Source organism: Manis javanica, chromosome 1, assembly GCF_040802235.1.
Source record: "Manis javanica isolate MJ-LG chromosome 1, MJ_LKY, whole genome shotgun sequence".
Classification (NCBI taxonomy): domain Eukaryota; kingdom Metazoa; phylum Chordata; class Mammalia; order Pholidota; family Manidae; genus Manis; species Manis javanica.
Genome location: NC_133156.1, coordinates 100,395,639 through 100,414,494, shown reverse-complemented (window position 1 = coordinate 100,414,494; position 18,856 = coordinate 100,395,639). Strand labels below are relative to the sequence as shown.

Genomic DNA, 18,856 nt, shown 5'->3' with positions numbered 1-18,856 from the left:
CTGAACTTTTGGTAGTACTGCCACCAAGTGGTGGTGATGCCTCATTCCCCCAAAGTACAATTTTGCTTTGAGAAGTACATTTGATTAATGATTTTTTCCATTCCATGTCACAAGATATACAATAGAAGACCTAAAAACCTACATTGCCAGATGTCTTTTTTAAGGTATGTTTTAAATTATTAGCAAGATACCAACTGATACTTACTAATTAGTCCTTTTCATTCATTACTCTTTTAGGAAAAGGTATAGCAGTCTTCTATATTAGCACTTTGCAATTTGAGAATTATCTCAACATTACATAGAAAGTCTTCTCTCTTGGCAATATTAGTTCATACTGTAGCTAAGTTTACCAAGCTATTTTCTAAAACAGTTACTTAAAATGTTATGTTCTTATAAGAAACATTTAAAAGGCAATAGTTTCACTTTGTTAAATGCAAGATTTTAGCTCTCCTTTCAAAATACTGTTTAACTCATGTAAGTGTGACTTACACTGAAATACAGAGTAAGTTATTTCTAAATCTTAAACTAAATGTCAAATTCAATGTGCTAGGGAATCACTACCCTATTTATTATTTCTCCTAATCAGAGCACAAATAATAGCTTTTTGTTTTATTTAACAAAGTTACTAGAGGTTTCAAGACAATTTTTAGAATAATATGACTTTAAAATGGTTTTAACATTTTATTGCTGTCTGTACTGATCATATACATAATGCAAATAATGGCTTCCGGTGATGATAAAAGCATTCCAGAATTACAGACCAGGCTATACAGTTGAAAAACCTGCTTTACATAAACCATACAATAATATTTAGGTTTAATACAGAAATTTGGAGCAAGGTGAAAAACCTTAGTAGGTAATACTTAAAATGTCTCCCGTTCTTAAATTTGATATTTTCCAGTGGGAACTAGTACAATCTTAACTAATGATTCGTAAAAGAACATAACCACAAGTAGTAATAAGAGCCTCAGAAAAAGACTTCTTAAAAAAAAATCACAAACATTACTATTATGTACGTTATAGGTCTAAGCACAATTTTTAAATTGTGTTTAGTAATATGCTAAGAATGCAAATTACAAAGTTTACCAAAATTGGTGAAATAATTTACAAGAAGAACAAGTTTACATGTTAGTGTTAGACTTTTTTCAATTACCTAGTAGAGAAAACAGTTCAAGGGCTCACAGGCAAATGTAACACCTCTTTTGTTTTTCACAGTTAATGCAATCAGTCAAATATTAAATAATTTAATTCAGAAGTATGTACTTGTATGCACAAGCTACACTACAGCATGACCTTTCACTTGAAAATATAGGACAAAATATATTTACTTATTTACACACTGCCCATATAATACTGATGGACTTTTTTAATGCTTTCTTTTCTAAAAGTTTTACTGTTTTTAAAGCAAACAAAAATACATTTTTTAAAGAGACTAAACCAAAACAGTGCCACCTAAGAATCACATCTTGTCATCAGACATCAATGTCCAAATAGCAGTTCAACTAATAAGACTTAGGATTCAACTTCATCCTAAAGTATAAAGAGCACTAAAAAAAATCCATAAAATCCAATCTAGCTATTTTTAAATATAAATTGTACTGCCATAATAAGGGAGTGTTCTTAAAAAAATGAAAGACAGTAAAGCACATAATTTTCAAACTTTTCTCACAACACTGCTTAATAAACGTGATGTAAATTTTAAACATTTCCTTACTCAGATATGTCCTCTCAAGTAATGTCAAGGCCTGTCACAAAGAGCTTTGATTACTGTTTAAATAAATGCACTTCTTGGGGAAAAGATTTTGAAGTAATTGATGTAATAACTGTTCACTGCTTAAATGGCTTCTCTTAAAGTAGTTTTCTACTTAGACCTCTATATGTAAAGTCAACCCTGGGATGTGTAACTTACTACATTCTACCTACAGTCATTCCCATGGAGTCAATATTATTTTTAAAACAAACACTAGGAAGTGCTTTAAATATGTTGAAAAACAGAAGGACCAATTTAGAGCTCTGATCTAGGAAATAATACATCCAGGTTCAGCCCTGAAAATAGGTCTTCCATAAGTGAAGATCAACTAGAACATAACTGCCTTTCACAGTTTTGTTAGTTCTTCATTTGAGTAGTATGTGATGGCCCTCGTTTGGTAACATTTCATTCTGACTCACTGGGTCAGAATTGGTTTCATACAAAAGGCTTTAGGAGAAAGTTTTAATAAAACACTGTATAAAATACTAATTTCTATAACTTATACTTCTTAGCATTAAAGGTATTATGTTATACGGAACATAAAAATAATCCTATTACCCAAAGATGCATTTGAATTTAATTAAATTACTGCTGTTTTTGCTACTAAATACTGCCAAAATCCAGTGAAAAGGCCAAGTTAAAGCAGCAGCTATGCTTCACTTGCTTCACACTGAGGTTCCTCCGGACACTCAGTTGGGTATTCTTTTTTCATTGAAAGAATAAACCTTCACCTACCCTTTCTCTGTGACTACTACTTTCCCAACATATGGGTAACATATCATCTGGAAAACTTAACAAATTATGTTTTTAAAAAAATGTATTCTCAAGAAGTTCCTATTTAATGCAATCTAATCTGCTCAGATATTTAAATTTTGCTACACAATTTTTTAAAAGCAATGTTGTACTGGATTTGTAGTCCGGGATGCCTTTTAGATACATATCCTAGATTAACTGTCTTTAACATGTAGAATTTCTTACAACATATTATGTGCAAAGTAACTCTTAACCACAAAACCTTAAACAACTGCCACATTTAAAATCAAGCAACATCCAATACTCCAGCAGCCACCAGCTGCCGTGAAAGCCAATCCAACCCTTCATACAGTCCCATACCACTTCGAGCATCACAGCCCTGAATGTACCAGCTACGGCCACAGCACAATTTATGGAGACTGAGAAGTTCAGTGATTTCGTCTACTGACAGAGCTCCAGCAACATCCTGAAAGGTAAGTACACATCAGAATTTTTTTTAATCAATCCATCAAAATTACCATTTTTCTAATTACTACTACTTATGCTATATATATAGAATTCCATTAGTATCATTCCAACGGAAGCCTAAGCTAAAGTTAAAACCTAGATTCACTTTTCAGTAACTAGTCTGAGAGTAGTAAGAAAAGACCAAATCAGAGGTTTGGTTACAATCATTTTTTTAAATTTCTACTATACCTAGTTTGCAAGACACTGAGGCCATGAGCATAAAGGATAGATGCTGCCTGACTGCCAACTTAAAAGAGAAAGGAATTAACACATGTAGGTCATAAAAAGTGCCTTATATATATATGTAGTTTATACAATGACATTTAATTAAACTCCCAGTCCACCCCTGAACACTCCTACTTTCCAGAAGCAACCACCAATAACAATTTCCTTCAGAGATGTTTTTCCAGAAAATTTCTATATGCATTCAGGCAAATAAACATAAACAGGAACATACTCCAGTTTTCTTGTTTTTTACTTAATATGTATTTGAAGACAGGTATCTTTCCATTATCAGGACAAGCAGATTTTCAACATTATTTTTACCGCCTGAATTATATTCCATTACATAGGTGCAAGCATAGTTTTCTTAACCGGTCCTACACTGAATATTTAGAATGAGTTGTGTGCTTATATGGCATTATAGATACATACATATACATATATATATATTTTACATACATTTGCAAAATTATCTGTAGGATAACTTAGAATATTTGTCCACAAAATACATTACTAGAGGTAGAATTGCACCAAAACTTTGACAGATTTGGTACAGCCAAATTGCCATCCAAGAAGATATCTCAGTTTAATAACCATACCAACAGTGTATGTGAGTTTGAGGATTATCAAATATTTTTGTCCTTAACAACATGATAGTTGGAAGATGGTACTTCACTTTGCCTTATTTACATGTCTTTAATTCTAAGTAATGCAAAGTGCATCAGCTGTTACTGGTGTGCTTTATTATTAAGGGGAAAATCCTTTATTCTTCATTCTACTCTTTCTTCTTATGACATCTAAGCCCCTCTAGTGCATGTAAAAGTGTTCTCATCTTCCAAGAAGCTTAGACTCAAGATCTAGCAATCTTCACCTATTTCCCGTCCTTCATCCTCCCCACTCAGCCACCAAATTCTAACAACTCTACCTCCATAAAGTCTCTTCAATCTGCTTCCATTCTTCTAATTCTCTATTTTAGTATCTTGTTAACTCCTACTTGAATTACTGCAGCAATTTACTGCATCTGCCTGTCTCTAGTTCCTTGCCCTTGATTAATTCTACCTCCTTACCCCAGGATTATAGTCTTAAAACACTGATATGATCTTATCACCAACTAGTCCAGGAATTTTTTGACGGTTCTCCTTTGCTCATAGAATGAATCTAGATTTCTCAGATTTCTCAGTCTGGACTTCACAACATGGCCTTATATGTCATTACAGATTTTCTTCATCCTCTACCTGCCCTTCACATATAAATCTGCTTGATGCTCCCTAAAAATACTCATGTTCATATTTTCTCTGCCTGCAATGTTCTTTCCTTCACATACTGACTCCCAGTCTTATCCATAATTTTAACTGATCATAATTTCAACTCAAATCCTACTTTTTACAAATCTTGTAAGATGCCACCTTTAGAACTACTCTCTCTAGTTTCCTATTACATTTTGTCAATATAATTGAAGTTACCTCCTAATTTTCTTTGTATTAGAATCTCATATATATTCACTTACATGTTTATATCCACACATAGTTTCTGGTGAGCATCAACTACCTTATTTCTTTCTGTATACTCCAAGGTACCAAGTACAGTACTCTCCACATAGACTATACTCAAAACACACAGCAGAAACTTCATAAGTATCTACTGAATTATTTCTCTCAAAATCTTTCCAGCTACCTTATGACATGCAGTGAACAAAACTACTAAAATAAGTATTCTGAAATATAAATGTGTTACCTGTTTATTAGCAAAAATCAGAAGCAAAGCATCTCGGAGTTCTTTTTCTGTTAACAACTTTGCAAGTTCATTGTGTGCTTCACTAACTCTGTCTCTGTGACTGCTATCAACAACGAACACAACAGCTACCCAAAAAAAGGCAATAAAAATATTCAATTAGTTATTATTAAGCTTTGGTATTAATATTTGGTTAATACACCAAATATTTTAATGCTCCCATTATTATATCATGGTTAGTTACTCTACCATCAGTATTTTCACAGCAAAGGTGCTAATGATCATAGACACTTAGCAATAATTAACAGTATGATCTCAAGTAATTCACATAACTTCAGCTTTCATTTCCCTACTTAGAATTACATTTGCTCTACCCAACACAAATTGTGGTGTATAATAAATTTTTCTCTAATGAAAACATAGTTCTCATGATCTACCTGCTGATGCTACTTGTTCTTCGATTACTTCTTCCTTTACCAAAAAAATAGTCTTTTAAAAATAAGTCAGTCACTATCTTTCTCTCTCCAAAGCAGAGAGACAGCTAGGTGCCTACTAATATTTAAATGTACAGAAGTATTTAATCAATGCTGAATTATCAATGCACTGAAAACTGGCATAAAAATCTGAAAAATTAGGATGTCATTTTTCACTTACCTTGGGTATTGAGGTAATAATGTTTCCACAATGGTCTTAATTTGTGTTTTCCACCTACATCCCAAATAGTGAACTTTAGATTTTTGTATTCTACAGTTTCCACATTAAAACCTGTTTTTAAAAAAAATCACTTTAATACTGAATGTATATTTACAAGTGACACACAAAACACAGGCAATCCTGTTTATAATTATGACTTACAAATTATCTCCATACAGCAGTATCTACTGCTGCCCAGCTGACTCCACTCCTAATACAAACCTACAAGGGAATATATACCTTTAATAGCTATTAGCCCTCTAAACCTCCACCAGGGTCCTGAAACCCAAGTACCTACCACCTTTACCATTACCACCTCCTTACCCATAACCCTCAACCAGGGTCACCAATCCTAGATTTTCTCCAACTGTACCACTGGTACTTTACTCTTTCGTACTATCCTACATCCATATTTCAATTCCATGGCCACTGGATCTTAACATTTTTTTCTCTGGAATGCTGATGTCTTACAGCCAGAAAAGAGCCCATCTCCATGCCAAACTGGTATAATACAAGAAGGAACTCAGCTGTAAATTAGGCTTTGTCTATCAACTATCCATTAAGGTAAAAAGCAATACTTGTACTTACCAATTGTTGGAATAGGCTGCATGAACTCATCCTGTTTTAACTTAAACAAAATAGTAGTTTTTCCAGCACCATCTAATCCTAATGTAACAACTCGAATTTCCATTTTGGGTCCAATGTGAACTCTATTGTCCTACAATTTTTTAAAATTTAAATATTTTAATTTTGATATGGAGTTAGAAAGTATTAGCATTTATACTTTTATTTACAAAATACCTATGTTAATTATTTCATCTTCTACTCAGTCCTCAACCCACTGAAATCTGAGTCATATTCCCCTGTTAAAATACTCTCAATCTGAACTTCCCCAGAGAAATGAATCACACTTCATTATTAAATCCCCACTTACTAAAATTGACTACTTTGTTTCTGTACAGATTAAAAAAATACAGATACCTACTTAATCCTCTCACATTTTCTAGCTTAATCAAATCTTTAGATAACATTTTTATGCTATGCTAATAAACATATTAATTAAAAACAAAAACTGATGCTCATGTCCAAGAAATATCCAGTTACTAATTTCACATGTATCCCTCAAAACAATATCCCATGCATACACTGGCTGACAAACCAACAATATACTTTTGTAAAAAAAAAAAAGTAAAAGAACATACACACTGTAGCTTTTTACACTCAACAGTACATTATAGAAACCTTTCATTTCAAAACATACAGACCTACTTTTTTCTTTCAACTACTCCATTATATTCCATGAACCATAATTTAACCAATACCAACTGACAGATGTTAGGTCATCTCTGACTGTTTGATACTACAAATAATGCTTCAATGAACATACCTGTGTATATTACTGGCAATATAACCTTTGCCTCACTTCTCCCATCTATATTAAATGAGGATAAAAACAGTACCAAAATGTACTTAGGATTTTTGCAAGGATTAATTTTTTTAAGAGATGTATAAAGGTCTTTACAACAGTTCCTGACATATGATAAAAGCTATATGTGTCAGCAATTATTATTTTGCTTCCTTATTTGAGCACTTTTCTCATCTTTTATGATATAAAATTTTCCCAGTTTCACCCCATCTTTTTAAATGATCCCTCTCATTTTCCTTTTATACGCCTCTTAAATGTTGGTATCCTTCAGAGTCTGTATGAGAGCTGTTTCTCATTCTACATATTCTCATTTACTTCATACACTTTTATTACCTTGTATATGATGATGGCTGTCAAATTCACACTTCAGTCTAGTCCTAAGGCTCAGAAATAAAAATATATGCACCAGAACACCTTGGTGAGAACTCCAGAGACCAGCGACGAAGCTATGGCACCCAGGCCAACATAAAACTAAGAAGGGATTTCAGCAAAAGGAGCAGAAAAATTCACAGAATTCTGTACATCCATCTGTGACCCACCCCTACCTGGCATATTGTACAAACTGGGAGGAAAACTCCTACACCAAGCTCTTTCCTCAGGACAGAAACCAAAAGAATGGACTAAGCATTTGATGTTCTGGCTTATCTGGGGGCTGCCCTAGAGACTGGTTTCTGTCTTGCCCGACTTTAACATTTCAGGGGCCAGTGTCATAGTTTGGAAGCCACTGGAAACAGGCAAGGATGTGGCACATCAGAGCTATAGTTCCACAGAGAGACACCACAGGGAACAAGAGCTTACTGACTTTGAGAAGATAGAAGCAAGCTGCTTAGGGAATTGAGACATGGAAAAGCACATGCACAAATCCAGAGAAGACACATCCTCAGAAAAGTTTTGAGAAGTCCTATAATCTCTAGTTGAGCTGACAGGCAAAGGTCTTCCCAGGCAGGAAAACAGCCCATTAAGGCTAGAGAGTTGGTGTATTTTCAAAAACTCGAATCTCAGCAAAAGGTCACAAGACATGCAAAGAAACAAGGAAACATGGCTCAATCAAAGGAACAAAATAAAATTTCAAAAACTAACCCCAAAGAAATTCAGATCTGTGAGCAGCCAGACAAAGAATTTAAAATAACTGTCACAGAGATGCTCAATAAGCTAAAAGCCCACAGACAAGTAAACAATGTTGGGAAAGTGATGAATGGACAAAATGAAAATATCCACAAAGAATTAAACTTCAAAAGAATTAAAGACAAATTCTAAAGATGAAAATACAGTAACTGCACTGAGAAGTTCACTACAAAGTTTCAAAAGTATACTTCATCAGGCAGAAGAATCAGCAAACTCAAAGACAAGTCATTTGAAATCAGAGAAGAAAAAAGAAAAAAGAATGAAGAAAAGTGAAGAGAGCCTAAGGGACTCAATGAGATGGGGAAGCAGACCAATATACACAGTCTGTGAGTCCCAGAAGAAGAAACAAAGAGGCAGAGGGAACCTCCTTGAATAATGGCTAACTGAAAACAAAAACAAATGAATAAACAAACAAACAAAAATCAAGAAACTGACTCATAAATACAGAGAACTGGTGGTTGCCAGAAGGGACAGTAGTGGAAGGGATAGGCAAAATCGGTGAAGGGGATCAAAAGTATAAACTTCCAGTTATAAAATAAATAAGCTATGGGGATGAAAGGTACAATATACGGAGTATAGTCAATAATACTGTAATAACCTGGTATGGTGACAGATGGTAACTACCCTTATTATAATAAGCATTTTTGTAATGTATAAATGTTGGATCACTATACTATGCACTTGAAACTATTATATTACATCAGCTATACTTCAATTAAAAAAATAAAGAATGTCTGAAAACTTCCCAATCTGAGGAAAGAAATGGACATAAAAATTCTAGAAGCTCAATGCATTCAAACTAGGATAAATCCAGAGACCCACACTGAGACAATTATAATTAAACTGTCAAGGGCGGAGCCAGGATGGCGGCGTGAGTAGAGCAGTGGAAATCTCCTCCCAAAAACACACAGAGCTATGAAAATATAACAAAGAAAAATCTTCCTAAACTAGAGAACACAGGACACAGGACAACATCCAGACCACATCCACACCTGCAAGAACCCAGCGCCTTGCAAAGGGGGTTAAGATACAAGCCCCGGCCCGGCGGGACCCGAGCGTCCCTCCCCCCGGCTCCCGGAGGGTGGAAAGAAAACGGAGCGGTTTTTTTTTTTGGCGAGTGCTTTTTGGAAGCCTTAAAGGGACAGGGCCCCGTTGCTAGGGAGGCAGGGTGGCGGGACCGGTGAGCGGGTGCCTGGGACCGGCACCTGAGGACAAAGAATATCCCGCATTTTTCCCTGCGGGACCGGTGGGCGGGTGCCTGACACCAGCGACGGAGGATGGAGGAAATCGCGCGTTTTTCCCCTTTTTTTTTTCTCTTTTTGGCGAGCGCTTTTTGGAAGCCTTAAAGGGACAGGGACCCCGGTGCTAGGGAGGCAGGGCGGCAGGACTGGTGAGCAGGTGCCTGGGACTGGCGCGTGAGGACAAAGAATATCCTGCATTTTTCCCTGCGGGACCGGTGGGCGGGTGCCTGAGACTGGCACCTGAGGACGGAGGAAATCGCGCGTTTTCCCCCTTTCTTTTTTTTTTTTTCTCTTTTTGGCGAGTGCTTTTTGGAAGCCTTAAAGGGACAGGGACCCTGGTGCTAGGGAGGCAGAGCAGCAGGACCGGTGGGCGGGTGCCTGAGACCGGCATCTGAGGATGGAGGAAATCACGCGTTTTCCCCCTTTCTTTTTTTTTTTTTTCTCTTTTTGGCAAGTGCTTTTTGGAAGCCTTAAAGGGACAGGGACCCTGGTGCTAGGGAGGCAGAGCAGCAGGACTGGTGGGTGGGTGCCTGAGACCGGCACCTGAGGACGGAGGAAATCGCGCGTTTTCCCCCTTTCTTTTTTTTTTTTTCTCTTTTTGGCGAGTGCTTTTTGGAAGCCTTAAAGGGACAGGGACCCTGGTGCTAGGGAGGCAGAGCAGCAGGACCGGTGGGCGGGTGCCTGAGACCGGCATCTGAGGATGGAGGAAATCACGCGTTTTCCCCCTTTCTTTTTTTTTTTTTTCTCTTTTTGGCAAGTGCTTTTTGGAAGCCTTAAAGGGACAGGGACCCTGGTGCTAGGGAGGCGGAGCAGCAGAACCGGTGGGCGGGTGCCTCAGACCGGCACCTGAGGACGGAGGAAATCGAGCGTTTTTCCCCTTTTTCTTCCCTCTTTTTGGCGAGTGCTTTTTGGAAGCATTAAAGGGACAGGGACCCCGGTGTTAGGGAGGCAGGGCGGTGGGACTGGTGAGCAGGTGCCTGGGACCGGCGCCTGAGGACAAAGAATATCGTGCGTTTTTCCCTGCGGGATGTGTGGGCGGGTGCTTTTTGGAAGCCTTGAACGGACAGGGACCCTGGTGCGAGGGAGACAGGGCAGCAGGAACAGTGAGCGGGTGCCTGGGACCAGCGCCAGAGGACAAAAAAAAAATCACGTGTTTTTTCCTTTTTTTTTTTTTTTTTTTTCTGTTCCCTCTGTCATTGTTGCTGTTGTTGTTTTGGTTTAGAGAGTGCTTTTTGGAAGTCTTAAAGGGGCAGGACAGGTCACTTAGACCAGAGGCAGGGAATCTGGGGATCTCTGGGCACTCTAACCCCCTGGGCAGCAGGGAGCACAGAGGCCCGTTACGGAGATAAATAGCCTCCCGGCCGCTCCCCCTCCAACGGGGCTCCACCATTTTGGAGGAGCAGCCCCAGCCAGAACACGCCCACAGCAAAAGCAGAGATAAACCCCATAGCAACCGGGAAGGAAGCAGGAGCCCTGTCTGCACACAGCTGCCCAGCACAAGCCACTAGAGGTCGCTATTCTCCCAGGAGAGGAAGGCCACAAACCAACAAGAAGGGAAGCTCTTCCAGCGGTCACTTGTACCAGCTCTGCAAACTATCTCTATCACCATGAAAAGGCAAAACTACAGGCAGACAAAGATCACAGAGACAACACCTGAGAAGCAGACAGACCTAACCAGTCCTCCTGAAAAAGAATTCAAAATAAAAATCATGAACATGCTGACAGAGATGCAGAGAAAAATGCAAGAGCAATGGGATGAGATGCAGAGAAAAACGCAAGAGCAGTGGGATGAAGTCCGGAAGTAGATCACAGATGTCAGGAAGGAGATCACAGAAGTGAAACAATCCCTGGAAGGATTTATAAGTAGAATGGATAAGATGCAAGAGGCCATTGAAGGAATAGAAGCCAGAGAACAGGAACATATAGAAGCTGACATAGAGAGAGATAAAAGGATCTCCAGGAATGAAACAACACTAAGAGAACTATGTGACCAATCCAAAAGGAATAATATTCGTATTATAGGCATACCAGAAGAAGAAGAAAGAGGAAAAGGGATAGAAAGTCTCCTTGAAGAAATAATTGCTGAAAACTTCCCCAAACAGGGGGAGGAAATAATCAAACAGACCATGGAATTACACAGAACCCCCAACAGAAAGGATCCAAGGAGGACAACACCAAGACACATAGTAATTAAAATGGCAAGGATCAAGGACAAGGAAAGAGTTTTAAAGGCAGCTAGAGAGAAAAAGGTCACCTATAAAGGAAAACCCATCAGGCTAACATCAGACTTCTCGACAGAAACCCTATAGGCCAGAAGAGAATGGCATGATATACTTAATGCAATGAAACAGAAGGGCCTTGAACCAAGGATACTGTATCCAGCACGACTATCATTTAAATATGATGGCGGGATTAAACAATTCCCAGACAAGCAAAAGCTGAGGGAATTTGCTTCCCACAAACCACCTCTACAGGGCATCCTACAGGGACTGCTCTAGATGGGAGCACCCCTAAAAAGAGCACAGAACAAAACACACAACATATGAAGAATGGAGGAGGAGGAAAAAGAAGGGAGAGAGGAAAAGAATCTCCAGACAGTGTATATAACAGCTCAATAAGCGAGCTAAGTTAGGCAGTAAGATACTAAAGAAGCTAACCTTGAACCTTTGGTAACCACGAATCTAAAGCCAGCAATGGCAATAAGTACATATCTCTCCATAGTCACCCTAAATGTAAATGGACTTAATGCACCAATCAAAAGACATAGAGTAATAGAATGGATAAAAAAGCAAGACCCATCTATATACTGCTTACAAGAAACTCACCTTAAACCCAAAGATAAGCATAGACTAAAAGTCAAGGGATGGAAAAACATATTTCAGGCAAACAACAGTGAGAAGAAAGCAGGAGTTGCAGTACTAATATCAGACAAAATAGACTTCAAAACAAAGAAAGTAACAAGAGATAAAGAAGGATACTACATAATGATAAAGGGCTCAGTCCAACAAGAGGATATACCCATTCAAAATATATATGCACCCAATACAGGAGCACCAGCATATGTGAAGCAAATACTAACAGAACTAAAGAGGGAAATAGACTGCAATGCATTCACTGTAGGAGACTTCAATACACCACTCACCCCAAAGGATAGATCCACTGGGCAGAAAATAAGTAAGGACACACAGGCACTGAACAACACACTAGAACAGATGGACCTAATAGACATCTATAGAACTCTACTATAGAACAGGATATACATTCTTCTCAAGTGCACATGGAACATTCTCCAGAATAGACCACATACTAGCTCACAAAAAGAGCCTCAGTAAATTCCAAAATATTGAAATTCTACCAACCAATTTTTCAGACCACAAAAGTATAAAACTAGAAATAAATTCTACAAAGAAAACAAAAAGACTCACAAACACATGGAGGCTTAACAACATGCTACTAAATAATCAATGGATCAATGAACAAATCAAAATAGAGATCAAGGAATATATAGAAACAAATGACAACAACAACACTAAGCCCCAACTTCTGTGCGACACAGCGAAAGCAGTCTTAAGAGGAAAGTATATAGCAATCCAGGCACACTTGAAGAAGGAAGAACAATCCCAAATGAAGAGTCAAACATCACAATTATCAAAACTGGAAAAAGAAGAACAAATGAGGCATAAAGTCAGCAGAAGGAGGGATATAATAAAAATCAGAGAAGAAATAAACAAAAGTGAGAAGAATAAAACAATAGCAAAAATCAACGAAACCAAGAGCTGGTTCTTCGAGAAAATAAACAAAATAGATAAGCCTCTAGCCCAACTTATCAAGAGAAAAAGAGAATCAACACATATCAACATAATCAGAAATGAGAATGGAAAAATCACGACAGACTCCACAGAAATACAAAGAATTATTAAAGACTACTTTGAAAACCTATATGCCAACAAGCTGGAAAACCTAGAAGAAATGGACAACTTCCTAGAAAAATACAACCTCCCAAGACTGACCAAGGAAGAAACACAAAAGTTAAACAAACCAATTACGAGCAAAGAAATTGAAACGGTAATCAAAAAACTACCCAAGAACAAAACCCCGGGGCCGGACGGATTTACCTCGGAATTTTATCAGACACAGAGAGAAGACATAATACCCATTCTCCTTAAAGTGTTCCACAAAATAGAAGAAGAGGGAATACTCCCAAACTCATTCTATGAAGCCAACATCACCCTAATACCAAAACCAGGCAAAGACCCCACCAAAAAAGAAAATTACAAACCAATATCCCTGATGAATGTAGATGCAAAAATACTCAATAAAATATTAGCAAACAGAATTCAACAGTATATCAAAAGGATCATACACCATGACCAAGTGGGGTTCATCCCAGGGATGCAAGGATGGTACAACATTCGAAAATCCATCAACATCATCCACCACATCAACAAAAAGAAAGACAAAAACCACATGATCATCTCCACAGATGCTGAAAAAGCATTTGACAAAATTCAACATCCATTCATGATAAAAACTCTCAGCAAAATGGGAATAGAGGGCAAGTACCTCAACATAATAAAGGCCATATATGATAAACCCACAGCCAGCATTATACTGAACAGCGAGAAGCTGAAAGCATTTCCTCTGAGATCGGGAACCAGACAGGGATGCCCACTCTCCCCACTGTTATTCAACATAGTACTGGAGGTCCTAGCCACGGCAATCAGACAAAACAAAGAAATACAAGGAATCCAGATTGGTAAAGAAGAAGTTAAACTGTCACTATTTGCAGATGATATGATACTGTACATAAAAAACCCTAAAGACTCCACTCCAAAACTACTAGAACTGATATCAGAATACAGCAAAGTTGCAGGATACATAATTAACACACAGAAATCTGTAGCTTTCCTATACACTAACAATTAATCTATAGAAAGAGAAATCAGGACAACAATTCCATTCACCATTGCATCAAAAAGAATAAAATACCTGGGAATAAACCTAACCAAAGAAGTGAAAGACTTATACTCTGAAAACAACAAGTCACTCTTAAGAGAAATTAAAGGGGACACTAATAAATGGAAACTCATCCCATGCTCATGGTTAGGAAGAATTAATATCGTCAAAATGGCCATCCTGCCCAAAGCAATATACAGCTTTGATGCAAGCCCTCTCAAATTACCAGCAACATTCTTCAATGAATTGGAACAAATAATTCAAAAATTCATATGGAAACACCAAAGACCCCGAATAGCCAAAGCAATCCTGAAAAAGAAGAATAAAGTAGGGGGGATCTCACTCCCCAACTTCAAGCTCTACTACAAAGCCATAGTAATCAAGACAATTTGGTACTGGCACAAGAACAGAGCCACAGACCAGTGGAACAGATTAGAGACTCCAGAAATTAACCCAAACAAATATGGTCAATTAATATTTGATAAAGGAGCCATGGACATACAATGGCAAAATGACAGTCTCTTCAACAGATGGTGCTGGCAAAACTGGACAGCTACATGTAGGAGAATGAAACTGGACCATTGTCTAACCCCATATACAAAGGTAAACTCAAAACGGATCAAACACCTGAATGTAAGTCATGAAACCATTAAACTCTTGGAAAAAAACATAGGCAAAAACCTCTTAGACATGAACATGAGTGACCTCTTCTTGAACATATCTCCCCGGGCAAGGAAAACAACAGCAAAAATGAGCAAGTGGGACTACATTAAGCTGAAAAGCTTCTGTACAGCGAAAGACACCATCAATAGAATAAAAAGGAACCCTACAGTATGGGAGAATATATTTGAAAATGACAGATCCGATAAAGGCTTGACGTCCAGAATATATAAAGAGCTCACACGCCTCAACAAACAAAAAACTAATAACCCAATTAAAAAATGGGCAGAGGAACTGAACAGACAGTTCTCCAAAAAAGAAATACAGATGGCCAAGAGACACATGAAAAGATGCTCCACATCGCTAATTATCAGAGAAATGCAAATTCAAACTACAATGAGGTATCACCTCACACCAGTAAGGATAGCTGCCATCCAAAAGACAAACAACAACAAATGTTGGTGAGGCTGTGGGGAAAGGGGAACCCTCCTACACTGCTGGTGGGAATGTAAATTAGTTCAACCATTGTGGAAAGCAGTATTGAGGTTCATCAAAATGCTCAAAACAGACCTACCATTTGACCCAGGAATTCCACTCCTAGGAATTTACCCTAAGAACGCAGCAATCAAGTTTGAGAAAGACAGATGCACCCCTATGTTTATCGCAGCACTATTTACAGTAGCCAAGAATTGGAAGCAACCTAAATGTCCATCGGTAGATGAATTGATAAAGAAGATGTGGTACATATACACAATGGAATACTACTCAGCCATAAGAAGTGGAAAAATCCAACCATTTGCAGCAACATGGATGGAGCTGGAGAGTATTATGCTCAGTGAAATAAGCCAAGCAGAGAAAGAGAAATACCAAATGATTTCACTCATCTGAGGAGTATAGGAACAAAGGAAAAACTGAAAGAACAAAACAGCAGTGGAATTACAGAACCCAAAAATGGACTAACAGGTACCAAAGGGAAAGGAACTGGGGAGGATGGGTGGGCAGGGAGGGATAAGGTGGGGGGGAAGAAGAAGGGGAGTATTAAGATTAGTATGCATGGGGGGGAGGGAGAAAGGGGAGGGTGGGCTGCACAACACAGAGAGGACAAGTAGTGACTCTACAACATTTTGCTAAGCTGATGGACAGTAACCGTAATGTGGTTGTTAGGGGGGACCTGATATAGGGGAGAGCATAGTAAACATAGTATTCTTCATGTAAGTGTAGATTAAAAATTAAAAAAAAAAAAAAAAAGAAAGAAAGAAAGAAAGAAAAGGAGGATTACTCCTTGAGAGGATAAAACTATTGGTAAATCAAAGATCAACGCATGCTTTAAATATCCTTAATGTTGATCACTTAAAGGGTGTCAGATGATCAGCTATGGAGGTACTCTTTTCTGATAATATTCCTTTCTCTTAATAAAAAAAAAGCAGTTACTGTGTGCTGACCTCCAATGAGTTCTGCACAGTGGTATAGAGGGCATGTCAAAGTGTGGGCAAAGGGTCTGTCTGTTTCTATGCAGAAGATCAAGGCCTAGCTTGGATACCCAGGAAATGAACTAAGATACGATATGAGGAGGAGCTTCCGGCATCAGCACTCTCTGGAGGACTTGTGCCGGGGGATGATCATCAACAAGCCTCCACAGGGATCCGGACGATGCTGCGGTTGTGGCTGCATCCAGCCCACCGTCTCCTGGACTTGCCATAGGAATGAGGAGGGAGATGTCTAGGCTGGCATGTGCATACAGTGAGACAACGAATTTGACCGGATCTGTACTATTGGAACTCAACCAGGAGTTGGGAGGGGTGCAAGTTGTAGCACTTCAAAATCTCATGACTATAGACTATCTACGGTTAAAAGAACATATGGGATGTGAACAGATCCCAGAAATGGGTTGCTTTAATTTGTCTGATTGTTCAAGTACAGTTGGACAATATCCATCATATCATAGATAAATTTTCACAAATGCCTAGGGTGCCTAAATGGTTTTCTTGGCTTCACTGGAGATGGATGGTAATTATAGATTTGCTTTGTTTATGTCACCATATTCCTATTATGTTAATATGTGTGTGCAAATTAGTTAGTAGTTTAAAACCTATATATACTTAAGGTACTCTACAAGAAGATATGTCAAAGAAATAATCAATCCTCCCATGTTTCCTTCCATATGCTACATCTATAGCTTTTCTTCTTCCTTCCTAATTACAACACTTAAATAGAATTCGTGCCTCATATCGAATTTACCGAGTATCATAATTCCTCCAGGTGGTAAAAATACCTCGAGACAAGTGCTGGGCATAGAAGCCATAGGGCATAAATCTGCAAAGAAGTAAAAAGCTAACCTTTTCAAACAATATGGCTTCTCTCTCACTTACCAACTTTACATTTCCCTGTATGGCTCCGGAAGATGACTGGTTAGACAGAGACGGGTAAGATTCCTCAAGGGAGGAACAACCTAAGACAGGCACAGTCGCAGGGGGGCCATCAGGTGAGAATTTGGGGATCAACAGAGGTGAGGCTCAGAACCTCACCCGCCCCTGCTTTGAGAGAAATCTTCTGCATCCGTGGATGTCTTGCTGCCCTTGTCTAGCCTGGATTAATACTTAGTCCATAGGCACACACCTGATCATCTACATTTGCCCTCTTACAGCACTAAACTATGTTTTCTACCTTTATCTTGCATCTACCTACCACTTCAGCATTTTATTAAAAATAAAAATAATAATAGTAATAGAGGGAGAAATGTGGGATCAACATATAAATGAAGTACAAAAATCAAATGAATATTCATATTTGACCTGATTGTTTATAGGTCATAATGCTTGATCAAAACCGAAAGTTTCTGTGATGAATGCCCTTGTACTGTTCACCATGTAAGAATTTATTCACTATGTAAGAATTCGTTCTCCATGTAAGAACTTGTTCGTTATGCTTCAGAAGATTGGAGACTGACGAGAATTAGGCTTGAGATGGATTAATGATTGTACATTGAGCATTGACCCCCCTATACTGAATTTTATTTTTGTTAACAACCATTTGATCAATAAATATGAGAGATGCCCTCTCAAAAAAAAAAAACAAACAAAAAAAAACTGTCAAAAGTCTAAGAATCTTCAAAGCAGCAAAAGAAAAGGGATCATCACATACAAGGGAGTTTCTATAAGTTTATCATTTTCTCAGTAGAAAGTTTACAGGCCTGCAGGGAGTGCAATGATATATTCAAAGCGCTGAAAGCAAAAAAGCTGCCAACCAAGAATATTATAAACAGCAAAATTGTCCTCCACAGATGAAGGAAAAATCAAGACTTTCCCCAAAAACAAAAGGCAATGAGGGAGTCATTAACAGTAGATGTGCTCCATAAGAAACGCTAAAGGTGTCCTTCAAGTTGAAATGAAAGGACATTAGAAATAACATGGAGCCATATGAAAATATAAAATGGTAAAGGTAAATACATGGACAAATAGTAACCTGTACTGTTATAATTTTGGTGCACAAATTTAATTTTTTATAGAACTGAAATAAAACTAAACCTGTGTTATAGGTATATCTACTAACTATACAACATATTTTATGTAAGTGCAATGGTAAACACACCAAAACAATCCATAGAATATACACAAAAGGAAATGAGAAGGGAATCAAATCATGACACTATAAAAAATCAATAAAACATAAAAGAAGCCACTAAGAGAGAAGTGACCAGAAAAGCTACAAGATATACAGAAAACAGTTAACAAAATGGCAATAGTAAGAAGTCCTTACCTATAAATAATCACTTTAAATATGAATGGACTTAAC

At 37.9% G+C, this 18,856-nt stretch overlaps 1 protein-coding gene across 3 annotated transcripts in view; it reads right to left on the bottom strand.

The window, feature by feature from the left end:
* Positions 1–666: 666 nt before the first annotated feature.
* The window catches only part of TRIM23 (tripartite motif containing 23), a 58,275-nt gene continuing 40,085 nt past the window's right edge, over positions 667–18,856 (bottom strand). For 2 of the 3 annotated variants that reach the window (XM_037013606.2, XM_037013605.2), the window contains 4 exons: positions 6,245–6,374; positions 5,618–5,728; positions 4,967–5,091; positions 667–2,969 (listed from right to left, as the gene is read on the bottom strand). In XM_037013606.2, coding sequence (XP_036869501.1) covers positions 2,790–2,969; positions 4,967–5,091; positions 5,618–5,728; positions 6,245–6,374 — 546 coding nt within the window. In that variant the 3' untranslated portion in view covers positions 667–2,789. The remainder of the gene's footprint in view (positions 2,970–4,966; positions 5,092–5,617; positions 5,729–6,244; positions 6,375–18,856) is intronic. The other variant, XM_037013607.2, reaches the window with a different exon arrangement.